The sequence below is a fragment of the Amblyraja radiata genome, chromosome 25 (assembly GCF_010909765.2).
Source record: "Amblyraja radiata isolate CabotCenter1 chromosome 25, sAmbRad1.1.pri, whole genome shotgun sequence".
Taxonomy (NCBI): domain Eukaryota; kingdom Metazoa; phylum Chordata; class Chondrichthyes; order Rajiformes; family Rajidae; genus Amblyraja; species Amblyraja radiata.
Genome location: NC_045980.1, coordinates 2,465,933 through 2,485,959, shown reverse-complemented (window position 1 = coordinate 2,485,959; position 20,027 = coordinate 2,465,933). Strand labels below are relative to the sequence as shown.

At 44.6% G+C, this 20,027-nt stretch overlaps 1 protein-coding gene across 2 annotated transcripts in view; it reads left to right on the top strand.

The window, feature by feature from the left end:
- The window catches only part of ccdc60 (coiled-coil domain containing 60), a 129,368-nt gene extending 109,959 nt beyond the window's left edge, over positions 1 to 19,409 (top strand). Inside the window, exons 10-14 of one of the 2 annotated variants that reach the window (XM_033043096.1) lie at positions 2,735 to 2,833; positions 8,700 to 8,840; positions 14,084 to 14,218; positions 17,317 to 17,506; positions 18,881 to 19,409. In XM_033043096.1, coding sequence (XP_032898987.1) covers positions 2,735 to 2,833; positions 8,700 to 8,840; positions 14,084 to 14,218; positions 17,317 to 17,506; positions 18,881 to 18,988 — 673 coding nt within the window. In that variant the 3' untranslated portion in view covers positions 18,989 to 19,409. The remainder of the gene's footprint in view (positions 1 to 2,734; positions 2,834 to 8,699; positions 8,841 to 14,083; positions 14,219 to 17,316; positions 17,507 to 18,880) is intronic. The other variant, XM_033043098.1, reaches the window with a different exon arrangement.
- Positions 19,410 to 20,027: the final 618 nt, after the last annotated feature.

The following is a 20,027-nucleotide window of genomic DNA, read 5'->3' as shown; positions in this document are numbered from 1 at the left end:
ATAGAAAATAGGTGCAGGAGGAGGCCATTCAGCCCTACGAGCCAGCACTGCCATTCATTGTGATCATGGCTGATCGTCCCCAATCAGTAACCCGTGCCTGCCTTCTCCCCATATCCCTTGATTCCACTAGCCCATAGAGCTCTATCTAACTCTCTCTTAAATCCATCCAATGATTTGGCCTCCACTGCCCTCTGTGGCAGGGAATTCCATGAATTCCCACAATTCACACAAAGGGTGGTGGGTGTATGGAACAAGCTGCCAGATGAGTTAGTTGAGGCAGGGACTATCCCAACGTTTAAGAAACACTTAGACGGGTACATTTGGAAAGGGGTAAATATAACAGCTTTTGTTTCATTGAGCTGCATCAGACAGTGAGTGGATAGTTGTCCCTTGTTGTACAAGCAGGTCACTTATCAAAGCTCATAAAATAAATTATATTGGAACCTCTTTTATCTATATCTTGCTGCCCACCAGAATTTCCACGCTGCCACAGAGTCACACAGTGTGGAAACAGGCCCTTCAGCCCAACTTGTCCACACCGGCCAACATGTCCCAGATACACTAGTCCCTCCTGCCCGAGTTTGGTCCATATCCCTCCAAACCTATCCTATCCATGTGACCGTCTAACTGTTTCTTAAACGTTGGGATAGTCCCAGACTCAATTACCTCATCTGGCAGCTTGTTCCATACACCCACCACCCTCTGTGTGAAAAAGTCACCCCTCAACTTCCTTTTGAATCTTTTTCCTTTCACCTTGTACCTATATTCTCTGGTCCTCGTATCCCCTACTCTGGGCAAGAGACTCTGTGCTTCTACCCGATCTATTCCTCTCATGATTTTATACACCTCTATAAGATCAACTGAATGCCTTGCATTATATAGACCCTAATGCCACAGTTTTGGCATCTGACACTGAGTGGATAGTTGGCCCTGTTGTACAAGCAGGACACTTATCTAAGCTCAGAAAGCAAACTAAATTGGAAACCTCTGTAATATATAGAGTATCTTGTTGCCCACCAGAATTTCCACACTGCCTTGAATGTTATAGACCCTAATGCTACAGCTGTAATCGTAAGATCAGAAAAATAATGGTCTTAATTAAATGAAGCACATCATTTATTTTATTTGTACTTAATAAATAATTAAGGGCCCTCTTTATTCAACATCTACATGCTCCCACTAGGGCAAATCATGCGATATAATAATATTGACCACCACTGCTATGCCGATGACACTCAAATCTATGTAGCGCTATCACCAAATGACTATCGCCCCATAGATCTGTTGTGCCAGTGCATTGAGCAAGTCAAAGACTGGATGTGCCAAAATGTTCTCCAACTAAATAAGGACAAAACGGAGATAATTGTTTTTGGTGCTAAAAAAGAAAGGCTTAAAGTAACCCAACACCTTCACTCTCTGTCCCTGAAAACTTCAAACAAAGCCAGAAATCTTGGGGTCATTATGGATTCAGATTTAAATTTCGACAGTCACATCAAATCAGTAACAAAATCGGCCTACTATCACCTCAAAAACATAGCAAGATTAAGAGGACTCATGTCAGCTCAAGATTTAGAAAAACTTGTACATGCCTTTATTAATAGTAGGCTAGATTATTGCAACGGTCTCCTTGCAGGTCTTCCAAAAAAAACTGTCAGGCAGCTACAGCTTGTTCAGAACGCTGTTGCTAGAGTTCTAACAAAGACCAAAAAATTTGAGCATATTACACCAATTCTTAAATCCTTACATTGGCTCCCTGTATGTCAGAGAATTGATTTTAAAATCCTGCTGCTCACCTATAAATCACTACATGGTTTAGGGCCAAAGTATATCACTGACATGCTTCCACTATATAAGCCTTCTAGACCGCTAAGATCTTCTGAAACCAATCTGCTAGTGATTCCCAGAGTAAATACAAAACATGGGAAAGCAGGATTTAGTTACTATGCAACAAATAGCTGGAATAAACTTCCTGAAGATTTAAGACTTGCCTCAACTTTGACCACTTTTAAAAGAAGACTGAAAACTTTTATGTTTACTTTAGCTTTCAGCTAAATCTTAACTACATTGCACTTTTAACTTTTGCACTTTTTATAATGCATTTTTAATTTTGCTTTTCTTTTCTTTTAGTTCTTCTATTTTATTTCATTTTATTATTTCATTTTATTGTATGACATGTTTTTATGTGAAGCACTTTGAGTCTGCCTCGTGTATGAAATGTGCTATATAAATAAAGTTGCCTTGCCTTGCCTTGCCTTAATATTCCTGATTACTGCTTCTGAAAGACTATTTGCACAAAGCCAAAATCAGTAACGTTTGACTGAGTATTGGTTCTCTAAGCTTGGGCTTAGGACTCTCTTCATCAACATCTACCTATCACTTGCCAGGCTTTGCCCTGCCCCTTTTATTTTCCAGCTTTCTTCTCCCCCCCCCCCCCTCCACCCCCATCTCCCACCTCAATCAATTTGAAGAAGGGTCCCGACCCGAAACATCACCTATCCTTGTTCTCCAGAGATGCTGCCTGACCCATCGAGTTACTCCAGCACTTTGTGTCATTTTTCAGTAAATTCCCACTGCTTTTGTTTTTTTCTGTCCGGCTCTCTATATTGCTCCTCTTGCAACGTGTTTGTTCTCTTCAGAAGATTTATGCGCCTGTAATTGCATTGATCTGTGTCAATTTGATACGTCAATAGAGAATATTGGCCTCTTGTAATGAAGATTCATTTTGTGTCCTTAGCTCAACAGCTGTCGTGAGTACTGGAAAAGTGAACCCGTGGGCCAGTTACAGCACAGAGCCACATACTGACATTAATAAATTGCAACAGAGGCCAAAAAGGTACTTTCCAAATTAAAGTTGACAACTGCAAAATTAACCTGCGATCCAAGTTTGTTTGGTTACGTAAATTAATCAGACGGTGTCGAGAATTGATTTTCATTGTCATTTGGAATAAGAATAGGGCCTGAATCTTATTGGGTGTGGGGCAAACCCAACCCTTCACTTCCCCATTGACGGTGAGTTATGGGCCTGTCCCACTGTACCAGTTCACCCAAGAGCTCTCCCGAGTTTAATTAAAAAATCAAACTCATGGTAACACGTAGAATGTACGTAGCGAGTACGTTGGAGTTCGGGGACGTCTCTTAGTGGCTCGTAACGCTAACAGCAGGTACTCGGGAATGCGGTAAGCTCGGGAAGACTCGTGAAGATTTTTCAACATGTTGAAAAATATCCACGAGAGCCCCGAGTACCTGCGAGCGGCAATTACCGTAGATCTCCGAGTTCGAATCAGGGGAAACTCAGGAGAACTCTTGAATTGGCTCGTACAGTGGGACAGGGCCATTCGACTGCATTCTGATGTGAAATTACAGGGGATACAGTGTAGGGGTTGAGCTAGTTAATGACGTAGCCATGCTGTTGATCCAAATAGAGGAGTCTTTCTTTAATCAATGGCAACTTTTTTAAATGGGTGATACTTTATTAAATTGTCAACCCCTTATTTAAATGGGCAACCCCACATTAAGAGGGCAGCTACCTGTTCTCTCTATGACTGTCTTGGGTACTCCAATCATCTCCCACATCCCCAGAATGTTAAGTTGTGTAGGAACGAACCACAGATGCGGGTTTACACCGCAGATAGACACAACATTCTAACTCAGCGGTAGAGGCAGTATCTCTGGATAGAAGGAATGGGTGACATTTCAGGTCGAGACCCTTCTTCAGACTGATAGTCAGGGGAAAGGGAGACATAGAGATGAGGAAGTGTGAGATGTGAAAACGAGAGATCAAAAGAGATGTTCAAGGAAGGTGTAACTAGAAGAAGGTGACAAAGCAAATAGAAATGAACATTTAAGCAGGGGGACAGTCAGACTGGTCAGAGAACTAGGAAGGGGGAGGGATGGAGAAAGGGGGAAAGCAAGGGTTACTTGAAGTTAGAGGTGTCAATGTTCATACTGCTGGGGTGTATGCTGCCCAAGTGAAATATGAGGTGATGTTCCTCCAATTTGCGCTGGGCCTCATTCTGACAATGGAGGCGGCCCATGGAAGTCTATGCTGTTAAGTTAATTGGCCACTGTAAATCACACTTCTACAGACAGGGTTGATGGGCATGTGAAAGACAATGTGTTGCAGGCAGATTAGGCAGAGAGACTGGTGGGGTAGCTCTGCTCGGACAATATTGTTATGGCCTTTAGTATACTAAGGCATTTCACCAGATGTAGGAAAACATGGGAGTGAAACATGAGATGAGATGATGTTTAATCCAATTCCAATTTAAAAGAGAGAATGCAGAAAAACATAGGGAGCGAATACTTGGTGCTTAGGTCAAGTTGGCTGAAAAGACTCTTTCTGAGATGGGGTAAACATAGAAACATAGAAACATAGAAAATAGGTGCAGGAGTTGGCCATTCGGTCCTTCGAGCCTGCATCGCCATTCAATATGATCATGGCTGATCATCCAACTCAGTATCCCGTACCAGCCTTCTCTCCATACCCCCTGATCCCCGTAGCCACAAGGGCCACATCTAACTCCCTCTTAAATATAGCCAATGAACTGGCCTCAACTACCTTCTGTGGCAGAAAATTTGAGAGATTCACTACTCTCTGTGTGAAAAATGTTTTTCTCATCTCGGTCTTAAAAGATTTCCCCCTTATCTTTAAACTGTGACCCCTTGTTCTGGACTTCCCCAACATCGGGAACATAAAGTAGGGTATTGGCGAGGAGTTTGCCAAGGTGAAGAAAAATACATCACTTAAAGTTGAGTTATTGGGGCATTATCTCATCATAGGCTCATGATAGGCTCATCATTAGCTCATCATAGGCTATTAAGAGCCTGTTGTAGAGTTGGTTACAGGTAACAGAGTTTTGATAAGGTGAAACTTGCATTAGATGCAGACTTGGGAGTTAGACAGCAGAATCATTTGTTCATTTCCCCAATTCCCTGCTCTCTCCCTCTCTCTGGCCTTATGCACAGACTATGTGAACCGTGTTTGGAGGGTTTAAAGCTTAATCCCCGAACTCTGAGGGCTATTTTCAAGTTTAGTTTAGAGATACAGCGTGGAAACAGGCCCATCAACCCACCGAGTCCGCAACGATTAGCGATCCCCGTACATTAACACTATCCTACACACACTGGGGATAATTTACATTTGTACCAAGCCAATTAATATACAAACCTGTACGTCGTTGGAGTGTGGGAGGAAACCGAAGATCTCGGAGACAACCCACGCGGGTCACGGGGAGAACGAACAAACTCCGTACAGACAGCACCTGTAGTCAGGATCGAACTACGGGTCTCCAATGCTGAAAGCGCTGAAAGGCAGCAACTCTCCCGGTGAGCCACCGTGCCGCCCTTATCTCTGTCTGACGCCAGTCCTGTTGGGATCAGGATGGTAAATTTATCCGACACAGACACTGCCGTCATTGTGGACATCGCGACTAGACTTGGCTTTTTACACTCAGCTGCCTTGTTCACTTTCACTCCATGTTCATGTGTGGAGAGAGGTTGCTGGAACTAACGACAAAGAGCTCATTCATGCCCACCACCACAGCCCAGTCAATGCAACTACTGCCTTTCACCTTCTCAATGCACTTCTGTCCAGTTTGGAGTCATGAAGAAGGGAGGATACAAAGATCCAGTGTACATATATTTAAAGATCAACTTTGAGGGCACTTCTGTGGCCAATAAGGATCATGTTTCATACCCTCTCAGCGTATGGGTGGTGAATCTGTGGAATTCATTGCCACAGAAGGCTGTGGAGGCCGTCAATTGATATTTTTAAGGCAGAGATAGATAGATTATTGATTAGTATGGGTGTCAGGGGTTATGGGGAGAAGTCAGGAGAGTAGGGTTAGGAGGGAGAGTGATAGATCAGCCATGATTGTATGGCGGAGTAGACTTGATGGACCAAGTGGCCTAATTCTGCTCCTATCACATGACCTAATGACCCTATGAGCAGGGCGAGCTGCAGCCTCTGCTCCTTTGACCCAAGTTCAATCCGAACCTCTGGTGCACATTTCCCCGTGACTGCATGAGATTCTCCCCCAGGAGCCCTGCTTCCCCCACACATCTCAAAGATAAGCTGCTTATTACAAAAGATTCAGGATGGAGGGGGGGGGGGGGGATTCTCCACCAGATATATCATCATTAAATTGAGATGGATCAACCATGATTGAATGGTGGAATAGACGTGATAGACAACAGACAATAGGTGCAGGAGTAGGCCATTCGGCCCTTCGAACCAGCATCGCCATTCAATGTGATCATGGCTGATCATCCCCAATCAGTACCCCGTTCCTGCCTTCTCCGCATATCCCCTGACTCCGCTATTTTTAAGAGCTCTATCTAGCTCTCTCTTGAAAGCATCCAGAGAACCTGCCTCCACCACCCTCTGAGGCAGAGAATTCCACAGACTCACCATTCTCTGTGAGAAAAAGTGTTTCCTAAATGGCTTACTCCTTATTCTTAAACTGTGGCCCCTGGTTCTGGACTCCCCCAACGTCGGGAACATGTTTCCTGCCTCTAACGTGTCCAAGCCCTTAACAATCTTATATGTTTCAATGAGTATCCTCTCATCCTTCTAAATTCCAGAGTGTACAAGCCCAGCTACTCCATTCTCTCAGCATATGACAGTCCCGCCATCCCAGGAATTAACCTTGTGAACCTACGCTGCACTCCCTCAATAGCAAGATGGGCCGAATGGCCTAATACTTCTCCTATCACATATGACCTAATGAATCCCACCCAACAGTACTCCTGTGGTTGCCCAAGTCAGACTTGATCAGCATTGTCCCTTCAGATCCCTGCTTTTGTAACTTTGGCACTACGACATTACTGTCAACGTCAATCACGTAAAAATAGAATAGCATTACTGTCAAATGATTCACCACGGCAACCGCATGACGGAGGCACTTGCATTAACCTCACCAACAACAATGTTTCTTCAGGGCTTGTATATATTCACCGTTGCAAATTTGGGTTATTGCATCCCATACTAACTGAGCAATGAGTCAGCATGCTATTGAATTAACAGGGGCCACATCTAATGACGTACATAATGCTCAGGGCATCCGTTTAGTTTTGCAGTAAACAAATTTGGATGCTGAAAGACAATAGACAATAGACAATAGGTGCAGGAGTAGGCCATTCAGCCCTTCAAGCCATTCAATGTGATCATGGCTGATCATCCCCAATCAGTACCCCGTTCCTGCCTTCTACCCACATCCCCTGACTCCACTGTTTTTAAGAGCTCTATCTAGCTCTCTCTTGAAAGCATCCAGAGAACCTGCCTCCACCGCCCTCTGAGGCAGAGAATTCCAGACAGGATCAGCAGATTGATAGTGTAGGAAGGAACTGCTGTTTAAACCTGAAAGACACAAAATGCTGGAGTAACATAGTTTGAATATTGACTTCTCTAACTTCAAGTAACCCTTGCTTTCCCTCTCTCTACATCCTTCCCCTTTCCCAGTTTTCCGACCAGTTTGACTGTCCCTGATTACATTTAATCTCTGTTTGCTTTGTTGTCACCTTCTCTGAGCTAACAATGATCTGCTCAACATTTTCCTTGAACTCCACCCCCTTTGATGTCTCGTTCTCACACCTTACACTTCCTTATCTCTTCCAACTCTCAGTCTGAAGGAGGTCTTGACCCGAAACATCACCCATTCCTTCTCTCCAGAGATGCTGCCTGTTCTGTTGAGTTACTCCAGCATTTTGTGTCTGCCTTCAGCAGATTGACAGGTTGAATTTCTTTTGGTCACCTGTAGTTTAATGTTTTGATGTAAAATTATTTTCATGATGACATTAAAGGAGTCAGGTTCATGGAAGAGTGATGAGGGGAATCTGTGGATTGTCATATTGTCGTGGTGGAGAAGCTTGTGTGGTCCTGAGATCCTGAGATCCTGATAGTGATGCAGTCTGGAGCTATCTATGCTCCTGGTAGAGCCACCCATGGCGGTAAGGTCGAGGGGGAGGTCTCTGACAAAGAGCCGATCCAACCAAGACCTCAACGGTGGAACAGGCGGAGGACGATGGCTGACTTTAGTGGAGCGTTACAACGGCTGGGAATGCGGATGAAGGCTGCAGCAGAAAAAGGTCTCCGGTCGTCTTGGACTCCATGCCACTGGATTCTGACCCAGATCTGTCAAGGGCCTTGGGGTGGCTGTCTGTGCACCAGTCTTCCCACGTTAAACAAAGTCACGCACAGGCGTTCTCCAACCCTGGAGACACCCATGGTCAGCCATGACCGAAGGGGTCCTAAGATGTAGGATGAATGCATTGCTTCGTGAGCCGCAAACTAAAGTTACATCTCCAGCTGGCTCCAGAGACAGAGGAGAGGTGTAATACTGTGAACAGTTTTTGAGTGCTGCAATTTATATTACAGTATATATTATATTACAATTTATATTACGGTATATGGACACACTGATCTGTTTTGTAGTAAATGCCTACTATGTTCTGAGTGCTGAAGCAAAGCAAGAATTTCATTGTCCTAACAGGGACACATGACAATAAACTCACTTGAACTTGAGTAAACCTTTTGCATCCATTAGTCATACTATCAGCAGCTGTGATTAGAGTTTGTGTGCGTGTGTGATGTTGCCAGGTGTGGCTGGCTAACTGACTGAGAATACATAATTTTGTGATTAATTGTGATGCACTTGGACTGAATGGAACTAAATTAACAATCTTTCATTTCTCGCTTGCAGCACCCCTTCAGGCCACGTTTCAGGAACCAACCTGTTTTCCGCCAGCAAATCCTCCCTTTCACTGGAGATGCAGTCAAAATTTGTCGAGATAACTGAGGAAGCAGCCTTGTGTCTCCATGACAACCTTGCGGCCTTGGAAAAGTTTGTGCAGTATTTCCTCTCTACTTCACTGCAGAAATAGACTTTATTTCTTCTGTAGTTTTGAATCTTCATAATTCTTCTCTACACGCCTTCCAGCTCAACTGCATTCATCTTGTAGCAGGGTGACTCAAACTGAACATAATACTCCAAATGCCAACTGTCTTGTTAAACTGTAACATAAGGTCCCAAATTATATAAATGCCCCGAGTAATGAAAGCCTTTGTGACCACCCTATAGAACATAGAACAATACAGCACAGGAACGGGCCCTTCGGTCCACAATACTTGTGCCAAACAAGCTAGACACAAAAAGCTGGAGTAACTTAGCAGGACAGGGAGCATCTCTGGAGAAAAGGAATGGGTGACGTTTTGGGTTGAGACCCATCTTCAGACAAACATGATGCCTAGTTAAACTGATCTCACCTGCCTGTACATGGTCCATATCCCTCTATTCCCTGAACTTCCATGTGCCTATGTAAATGCATCTTAACAACACTATTGTATCTGCCTCCAGTACCATACCTGGCAATGTGTTTCTCTGTTCTGAATCCAGATGAACAAGTCGTCGTGAATCCCATGCATTTTAATCTTCTGAATCAACCTACCATAAGGGACCTTATCAACACCTTGCTAAAATCACAGTGTACAACATCCACCACCCGCTTCATCAACCCTACCTCGTCCAACCTCATCTACTGTATCCGCTGTTCCAGGTGTCAACTCCTGTATATCGGCGAGACCAAGCGCAGGCTCGGCGATCGTTTCGCTGAATACCTCCGCTCAGTCCTCCTTAACCTACCTGATCTCCCGGTTGCTCAGCACTTCAACTCCCCCTCCCATTCCCACACTGACCTTTCTGTCCTGGGCCTCCTCCATTGTCAGAATGAGGCCCAGCGCTAATTGGAGGAACAGCACCTCATATTTCGCTTGTAGCCGAACGTTGACTTCTCTAACTTCAAATAGCCCTTGCATCCCCTCCCCCTCCATCCCCTCCCCCTTCCCAGTTCTCCCACCAGTCTTGCTGTCTCCAACTACATTCTATCTTTGTATCGCCCCCACCCCTGGCATCAGTCTGAAGAAAGGTCTCCACTCGAAACGTCGCCCATTCCTTCTCTCCAGAGATGCTGCCTGTCCCGCAGAGTTACTCCAGCATTTTGTGTCGATTTATACCAGCATCTGCAGTTCCTTCATGCCCATACAAAGCCGTGTTGGATATCCTTAATTAGCCCATTTTCTTCCAAATGTGAGTAAATCCTATCTCAGACAATTCTCTTCACCAGATTCCCGACCACTGCATGAGGCTCGCCGGCCTATATTTTTCTCTACTTCCTTTCTTAAACAAAGGAAGAACAATGGACACTCTCTCCAGCCCTCCGGGACCTCACTTGTGACTAGAGAAGAAGCAAAGATCCTCGACAAAGATCTCGCCATCTCCTCTCTTGCCTTCCTCAGTCACTTGTCATAGATCCCATCAGGCCCTGGGTACTTTTCCACCTTAATGCTCTTCAAGAGCCACAGTACAACCTCCTTCTCCATCACAAACTGCTGCAGCATAATTGTATTCACTACCCAGATCTCACCATCTTCCAAGTCCTTCTCCTTGGTAAATGCAGATGCAAAGCAGTAGTTTAGTACCTCGCCTACATCCTCCGACTACATAGAAACATAGAAAATAGCTGCAGGAGTAGGCCATTCGGCCCTTCGAGCCTGCACCGCCATTCAATATGATCATGGCTGATCATCCAACTCAGCATCCTGTACCTGCCCTCTCTCCATACCCCCTGATACCTTTAGCCACAAGGGCCACATCTAACTCCCTCTTAAATATAGCCAATGAACTGGCCTCAACTACCTTCTGTGGCAGAGAATTCCAGAGATTCACACTCTCTGTGTGAAAAATATTTTTCTCATCTTGGTCCTAAAAGATTTCCCCCTTATCCTTAAACTGTGACCCCTTGTTCTGGACTTCCCCAACATCGGGAACAATCTTCCTGCATCTAGCCTGTCCCTTAAGAATTTTGTAAGTTTCTATAAGATCCCCCCTCAATCTCCTAAATTCTAGCGAGTACAAGCCCAGTCTATCCAGTCTTTCTTCAAATGAAAGTCCTGACATCCCAGTAATCAGTCTGGTGAACCTTCTCTGCACTCCCTCTATGGCAAGAATGTCTTTCCTCAGATTAGGAGACCAAAACTGTACGCAATACTCCAGGTGTTGTCTCACCAAGACCCTGTACAACTGTAGTAGAACCTCCCTGCTCCTATACTCAAATCCTTTTGCTATGAATGCTAACATACCATTCGCTTTCTTCACTGCCTGCTGCACCTGCATGCCTACTTTCAATGACTGGTGTACCATGACACCCAGGTCTCGTTGCATCTCCCCTTTTCCTAATCGGCCACCATTCTGATAATAAAGGCATAGATTCCATCCTTTATCGTTATTTGTTTCTATCTTCTCCCTGGTCACCCTTTTATATTTAACATATATATAAAACACCTTGGGATTTTCCTTAATCTGTCTCGCCAATTACATTTTATGGCCGCATTTGGCCCATCTAATTGCCCCCTTGAGTTCTTTCCTACTCACTTTATATTCCTCATATGCCACCTTCTTAAACCTGACATACGCTTCCTTTTTCCTCCTGACCAAGTTTCCAACCTCCTTGGTCATCCATCATCCCTTACCTTGCCGTCCTCATCCCTCCTCCTTACTGGAACATGCTGATCCTGCACTTTGATCAGCTGGATTTTAACGGCTCTCACATGTCACCTGTGGACTTACCCAATAACAACTGCTCCCAATCTACTCTTCTTAGCTCCTGCCTAATATTCAGAAACATGTTAAAACATATGTAGTTATGATCACTACCTGCGATGCCACTTTCAAGGAACTGCATGATCCCTCTGCTATGCAACACTCCACAAAGCCCTGCCATTCACTGTGAAGGTCTTGCCCTGGTTTGACTTCCAAAATGCAACACCTCACACTTATCTGCATTAAACTCTATTAACCATTCCTCAGGCCACTTGCCCAACTGACCATGGTCCTGATGTAATTTTTTTAAACCATCTTTGCTATCTGACATAACACATACTTTTGTTTCATCTGCAAACTTACTAGACTAGTGAAATAGCGGCACATTTGGATAGCAGTAGAAGGATAGGTCCGAGTCAGCATGGATTTACGCAGGAGAAATCATGCTTGACTAATCTTCTGGATTTTTTTGAGGATGTTACCAGGATAATGGACAAGGGAGAGCCAGTGGATGTAGTGTACCTGGACTTTCAGAAAGCATTTGATGAGGTCCCACATAGAAGATTAGCGAGCATAATTAGAGCCCATGGTATTGGGGTAGGGTACTGACATGGATAGAAAATTGGTTGGCTGACAGGAAACAAAGAGTAGGGATTAACAGGTCCCTTTCAGAATGGCAGGCAGTGACTAGTGGGGTGCCGCAAGGCTCGGTGCTGGGACCGCAGCTATTTACAATATATACTAAGATGATTTGGATAAGGGGATTAAAGGTAACATTAGCAAATTTTCAGATGACACAAAGCTGGGTGGCAGTGTGAACTGTGAGGAGGATGCTATGAGGATGCAGGGTGACTTGGATAGGTTGGGTGAGCGGGCAGATGCATGGCAGATGAAGTTTAATGTGGATAAATGTGACGTTATCCACTTTGGTAGCAAAAATAGGAAGGCAGATTATTATCTAAATGGTGTCAAGTTGGGAAAAGGGGAGGTACAACGCGATCTGGTGGTCCTTGTTCATCAGTCACTGAAAGTAAGCATGCAGGTACAGCAGGCAGTAAAGAAAGAGAATGGCATGTTGGCCTTCATAACAAGAGGAGTTGAGTATAGGAGCAAAGAGGTCCTTCTGCAGTTGTACAGAGCACTAGTGAAACGACACCCCGAGTATTGTGTGCAGTTTTGGTCTCCAAACTTGAGGAAGGACATTCGTGCTATTGAGGGAGTGCAGCGTAGGTTCACAAGGTTAATTTCCTGGATGGCGGGACTGTCGTGTTGATAGATTGGAGCGGCTGGGCTTGTATACTCTGGAATTTTGAAAGGTGAGAGGGGATCTTATTGAAACATATTAGATTATTAAGGGTTTGCACACGCTAGAGACAGGAAACATGTTCCCGATGTTGGGCGAGTCCAGAACCAGGGGCCATAGTTTTAAGAATAAGTGGTAAGCCATTTAGAACGGAGATGAGGAAAAACTATTTCACACAGTGAGTTGTGAGTGTGTGGAATTCTCTGCCTCAGAGGGCAGTGGAGGCGGGTTTACTGGATACTTTCAAGAGAGAGTTATATAGAGCTCTTAGTGATAGCATTGTTAAGGGATATGGAGAGAAGGCAAGAACGGGTTATTAATTGTGGATGATCAGCCATGATCACATTGAATGGTGGTGCTGGCTCGAAGGGCCGAACGGCCTACTCCTGCACTTATTGTCTATTGTCATGCATATGCCTGTCCCATACCTTCATTTCCTTGACCAAAGCCTCAATTTCCCCAGTCATTAAAGCTTCCTTCGGCTCACCTGCCTTGCCCTTCTGTCCAACAGGAACATGCATGCCCTGAGCTCTTGTCATTGCACATTTAAAAGCATCCCCCTTTCTGGGTGTTGCTTTGCCGGCAAACAAACTCATCCAAGCAACATGAGGAGGAACCTGGGTAATACCATCAAAGTTGGTCTTGCCCAAATTCTGAATTTGAACTTGTGGAACCTTCCCTGTCTTTGTCTAGAACAGTTTTAAAGCGAATAGAACAGTGGTCACTGGTCCCTAAAGATTTACCCAACACTTCAGTTACTTGCCCTTCCCAATTGGCCTATTGTGAGCAATTGTGAGCACATTATGTAAGGAAGGATATACTGGCTCTGGAGAGTGTCCAGAGGAGGTTTACAAGAATGATGGAGTGGATGTGGAGAGGATGTTTCCACTACTGGGAGAATCTAGGACTATAGGTCATAGCCTCAGAATCGGGTGTGTGACTGTAAGGAGTTTGTACGTTTTCCCCAGTTTTCTCCGAGATCTTTGGTTTCCTCCCACACTCCAAAGGCGTTCAGGTTTGTAGGCTAATTGGCTTGGTATAAATATAAACTGTCCCTAGTGTGTGGAGGATAGTGTTAATGTGCAGGGTTCGCTGGTCGGTATGTACTTGGCGGGCCGAAGGGCCTGTTGCTGCGCTGTATCTCTAAACTAAACTATACTAAGCTGTGCGTACCGGAATTTTCCAGGAAACGCTGGGACACCAGCAGACGCAGGTTCCGTGCGCTGGACAACATCACCAGCTTCTACACTTACAATGAGGACATGCAACGCTCCCTTCAGGAATCAGGAGAAAATAAAACAGAAGGAAATGCAGAGAGCTGGTGAGTGGCAGATGCTGTCCCCAACATCTTCCCTTTTGGAGCAGTGGTACTGAGGGGACGTGTAGTTTAGTTTACTGTCACGTGTACTGAGGAACAGTGAAAAGCTTTTGTTGAATGCTAACCAGTCAGCGGGAAGACAATACATGATTACAATCGAGCCATTTATATTGTGTACATGATAAAGGGAATAACATTTAGTGCAAGGTAAAGCCAGTAAAGTCTGATAAAAGGTAGTCCAATGGGCCTGACCCACTTAGACGATTGTTTCGGCGACTGCGGGCGACTGGACCTGCCAACGACAATGTCCACAACAACCTACCACCTGGTCGACATCAAGCTAGGGCAAGCTACCGTCAACCGGCGACCCATTAGGATGTCCACCTACGACCACACCTACGACAACCTACGTCCACCCGTGACAAGCTATGACAAGGTAAGACAATTCAGTCGCCGGTACCTGTTGCCGGTTGACGTAGGTAATCGCCAATGGAATTCACCGGTCAACACCTGGCGACAATCTACGTCATCCTGGTGACAACCTCCAACAGCACCTACGTCAGGAGAAGTCAAGCTACGCTCATTGGCATCAAGCCAACTGTTGCCGGCTGTCAGCTAAAAGTTTTGAACATTTCTAAATCCAGCGGCGACCAGAAAAACGCTACGATCCTTTGGACGACTGAGCAGACGACTCGCGACCATACTGGCGACACCCCGACGACAGGACGTGTAGCGACAGCCTAGTCACCTGTAGACGCCTAAAAAATCGCCTAATTGAGACAGGTGCATTAGGGTCACCAATGAGATAGATAGTAGTTCAGCTCTGCACTCTGGTTGTGGTAGGATGAATCAGTTGCCTGATAATAGCTGGGTAGAATCTGTCAGCGAATCTGGTGGTGTACATGTTCACACTTCTATACCATTTGCCTGATGGGAGAGGGGAGAGAAGGGAATGGCCAGGGTGTGACATCATTGATGATGCTGCTGACCTTGCCGAGGCAGCGTGAGGTATAGATGGAGTCAATGGAAGGGAGGTTGGTTTGTGTGATGGTCTGGGCTACGTCCACAATTCTCTGCAATTTCTTGCGGTCTTGGATAGAGCTGTTCACAAACCATGCTGTGATGCATCCTGATAGAATGGTCTCTACAGCACATCTGTGGAAGTTAGTGAGAGTTATTGGGAACATGCCGAACTTCCTACGCCTTTTAAGAAAGTAGATGCATTGTTGTTGCTTTCCAGGTCATGGCCTCAATGTGGGTGGTCCAGGAGAAGTTGTTGGCCATATTTACTCCTAGGAATTTGAAGTTTTTAACCATCTCTACTTCGCCACCGTCAATGCAAACTGGGGCATGGGCACCACTTTGCTTCATGAAGTCGATCATTTTGTCTTGCTGACTTTGAGGGAAAGGTTGTTGTCCTGACACCAGGTCATGAGGTTCTCAATGTCCTTCCTGTCCTCCATCTCATCATTTTGAGATGTATGAGAAGAAGTGGAAATTGGGAGCAGGAAAAGGATCTTTAATGGTGAGGCAGTCGGATGTCATAAATTGTTGCACATATCCCCAGTAACCTGGTCCTAAAGTGCCCTTTGTTTTGAGCCAATGGGCCAGGCTCTGTGAAATGGTAGCTTCCCTCTGCCTGGGAGTAACTGAGTTGCAGGAGAGAAAATATTTAGTGTAGGAAGGAACTGCAGATGCTGTTTGACACCGAAGATAGTCACAAAATGCTGGAGTAAATCAGGGGGACAGGTAGCATGTCTGGAGAGAAGGAATGGGTGACGTTTCGGGTCGAGACCCTTCTTCAGACTGCTGCCTGTCCTGCTGAGTTACTCCAGAATGTTGTGTCTATCTTCCGAGTTGTTTCGTTAATATTGTTAATGTCATAAAGGTTAATTATCCGGCTCCAATACAAGGTTCTTTACTTCTAGTGAGCATCTACATTGCTGTGTCATGTGATCATACAAGGTCCAATACCATAGGCAGAGTGAATTCCCTATCTAGCTCTAGGGAGGAAGTGTAAGTGTAAGGTCCTGTACCAAAAACAGTGAGGGTCCTCACAGTGTGTAAGGTCCCATGCCACAGACAGTGAGTATATCATCATGGTGTAAGGTCCAGTACACAGACAGTATATTTCCTGTCATAGTTCAATGCCCTGGAGATAGTAGGTTCCCCGTCACAATGTGAGACCCTGTACCACAATCAGTGAGTTCCCTGTCACAGTGCAAGTTCCTGTACCCCAGCCAGAGAGTAGCTTGTTCTGTTGATGTTTACTGCTGTCAGTGCCCAGTGTTGCTGTGGTGACCTCGGCTAAAGATGGATCTGATTGTTCTGCCACCATTTCACCACCAGGGCAGCACGGTGGCCCAGCAGTAGAGTTGCTGCCCTACAGCGCCAGAGACACGGTCTCAATCCTGGCTACAGGTGCTTGTCTGTACGGAGTTGGTGCATTCTCCCCATGACCTGCGTGGGTTTTCTCCGAGATCTGCAGTTTTCTCCCACAAAGACGTACAGGCTTGTAGGTTAATTGGCTTGGTGAAAATGTCAAATTGTCCCGAGTGTGTGTAGGAAAGCGTTAATGCAGGGCGAGCACGGTGGCGCAGCGATAGAGTTGTTGCCTTACAGCACTTACAGCGCCAGAGACCCGGGTTTGAGCCCGACTACGGGTGCTTGTCTGTACAGAGGTTGTACCTTCTCCCCGTGACCACATGGGTTTTCTCTGGGATCTTCGGTTTCCTCCCATACTCCAAAGATGTACAGGTGTTAGGTTAATTGGCTTGGTATAAATGTAAATTGTTCCTGGTGTGTGTTGGGTAGTGTTTATGTGCAGGGATCGCTGGTCAGTGCGGACTGGGTGGGTTGAAGGGTCTGGTTCCACTCTGTATCTTTAAGCTAAACTAAACTGAACGAGACATTCACATTGGGACTTCCACAAGAAGTGATTCTCTTGATTGTAATGCAAGGGGTAATATCGTTAGCAGTGCTGGAGAAGAATCACAGGACCATCCTGTGTTACCAGTTCTTCATGTGTGTGTGTGTGTGTGAGTGAGTGGTGTTTATTTCCAATGGTGCACAGAGAACTTCTGCCTTCCATGATGTTTCAGGTTCTGCAGCTTGTTGCCCAGAGTTCCCGAGGAAATACGAGGAAATCAGAAGATCAGCCAAGCTCTGAGGAAGCTGGAAAAGTTTGGAGAAAGACAAAGCCACAGAATTAGGCCGCAACAATTCCTCAAGACGCTTCATGGATTGCGGAATTGGGAGCTCTGCTCCCCAGACATTAGCGCGGCTATTGAGGTGAGACCATCGAGCAGGTTCTACAACAACATTTAAAGACAAGGTAGACACAAATTGCTGGAGTAACTCAGCGGGTTATATCAGGAGAGAAGGAGTGGACGACGTTTCGGGTCGAGATTCTTCTTCAGACATTTAAAGACATTTGGATAGATACATAGATAGGAAAGACTTTGGGAGAAATGGGCCAAACTTGGGCATGTGGGACTAGTGTAAATGGGGCACCTTGGTCGTTTTGGACTTTGGGCCAACGGGCCTGTTTTCACGCTGGATGACATTACGACTCTACAACCTTTCATTTTGAACTTCCTGACAAACCACCTTGCTGACCACCACCTTGCAAGAGGATGATTAGTTGTGTAGTTACTGCTCCTCAGAAATAACACGTGGCCCCAGAGGTAACGTTGGATAACCTCAAATGTAAAACTTCCATCAGTGAAAGCGATGGCCAGAATCCTTCATTCCCACTCTATGTATGAAGTAGTATGAATATATAGAGAGATGAAGAATTTCTATATTACACTAAATTTCTAAAGATACTTTGCAAATACGAATGAGTTTATTTTTTGTAATTGAATATGTAAATGTTTACATAAAATTCCTTTATTTGGTGTTTTAATAAAATTAACCATATTCATTTACAAACCTTAGTGACCATAAGCCAGTGAAAAGAATTATGCAGACTTAGTCCAACCATCAAGGAAATTATAAATTTTTGTGTGTATGTACAACTATTGTGTCACTTTCCAGAAGAAAATACTGTAGCTGCTGTAGATTTTTAGTTTAGTTTAGTTTAGAGATACAGCGTGGAAACAGGGCCTTCCGCCAATCAAATCCACGCCGACCAGCGATCCCCGCTCATTGACACTATCCTACACACACTAGGGACAATTTACAAACCTGTACGTCTTTGGAGTGTGGGAGGAAACTGGTGCTCCTGGAGAAAACCCACGCAGGTCACGGGGTGAACGTACAAACACCGTACAGACAGGCACCCGTAGTCAGTATCGAACCCGGGCCTCTGGCGCTGTGAGGCAGCAACTCTACTGCTGCGCCACCGTGTTTCCCCCAGATCTGAAAAGATAACACAGAATGCCAGAAATACTCAGGAAAGAATAGCCTGCCAAGAAGGAAACTGAGTTAGCATTTCCGGTTAATAATGTTTAATCATTGGGGGTGAATTTCTCCATAAATTCAGATTCAGATTCAGATTCAATTTTAATTGTCATTGTCAGTGTACAGCACAGAGACAACATATAGAGATAATGCCACCAGGCCTGTTGAATATTTCCAGCATTTTCAGTTTTTATTTTAGAGTCCGTGTTATTCGATTTATACTGAAACCCATCTATCATGTCCTGACCATTTTCTTCACAGTTTATGCGAGACAAAGTGATTCAGATGCCTGCAGAAGACTATGACAACTGGCTTCAGCTGAAATTGAACCTACCAAAGAGGGCACAAAGTGCACCTCCCATGAGGTGAATATCGCAGGACAAACATCTAACACATTGTTGTAACGTGGTACCATTTGGAGGTGTTCTATATCCTTTTGCATCAAATTTACATGAACTGAAATCACTGCGTATGATATTAATTAACACAAATTAGATTTATGTACAATATCTACTGTTTGAAATAATCTAATAAACTAGCCTGTTATACTCTAACACTAGGCAAAACATGTCTTCATAGGCTTTAATAATTAGTGTCTAATGCAATTTCACCCACATTATTCTAATATTTTCCTAATTATAACCTGAGCATCAATTAAACCAAGGAGTTAAAAGTGATAACAGATTCTTTAGTTATTTTGATATGTGATTTCTTCCATTCATAAACTATAGAAAATGTTTTTCATAGTATAATATACTCCACACTAAATGACAATCCTTCATGATTGCGAGTCGGGTAGCGGGGAGGGGGAGTTAACGTAACCCATCAGCGGCTTCAATCAAGAGTGCGGGATGGGGTGCTGCGGACGGCTGGCCGAGTGTGAGCTGACTACGAGCGGGAGGCGACTAAATGACTGCGAGTCGGGGGGGGGGGGGGTGAGGTAACTCGCAGCTCGTGGAAAACAGTGCCCAGCAGCGGGCCACGAGGAGCAGAGCCATTGTGATGTCATCAGCTCTTTGGCTTTAAAAAATATTTTAGATTTGTGAACAATTTTAATAAATAACTCGAGAAATAATGAATCAGTTTTTCAGATGAGACGATTTTTGACATCATGAGGTAAATCTCTATCGGAATATGTAAAAATGTCGCTGTTAACGCGTCATGTTTCCGAGGAGATGTGAATCACAGACAAACAAATAAACAAACACACAAATCCACACACAAATACATCCATATCCAAGATCAGAGTTTTAATAGTTGTAAGATAGATGATGAATTTCTACATTACACTAAATTTCTCAGGATACTTTACAAATACTAATGGGTTTATTTTTTGTTATTGAATATATACATGTTTACGCAAAATTCCTTTATATGGTATTTTAATACAATATAATCATCTATATGG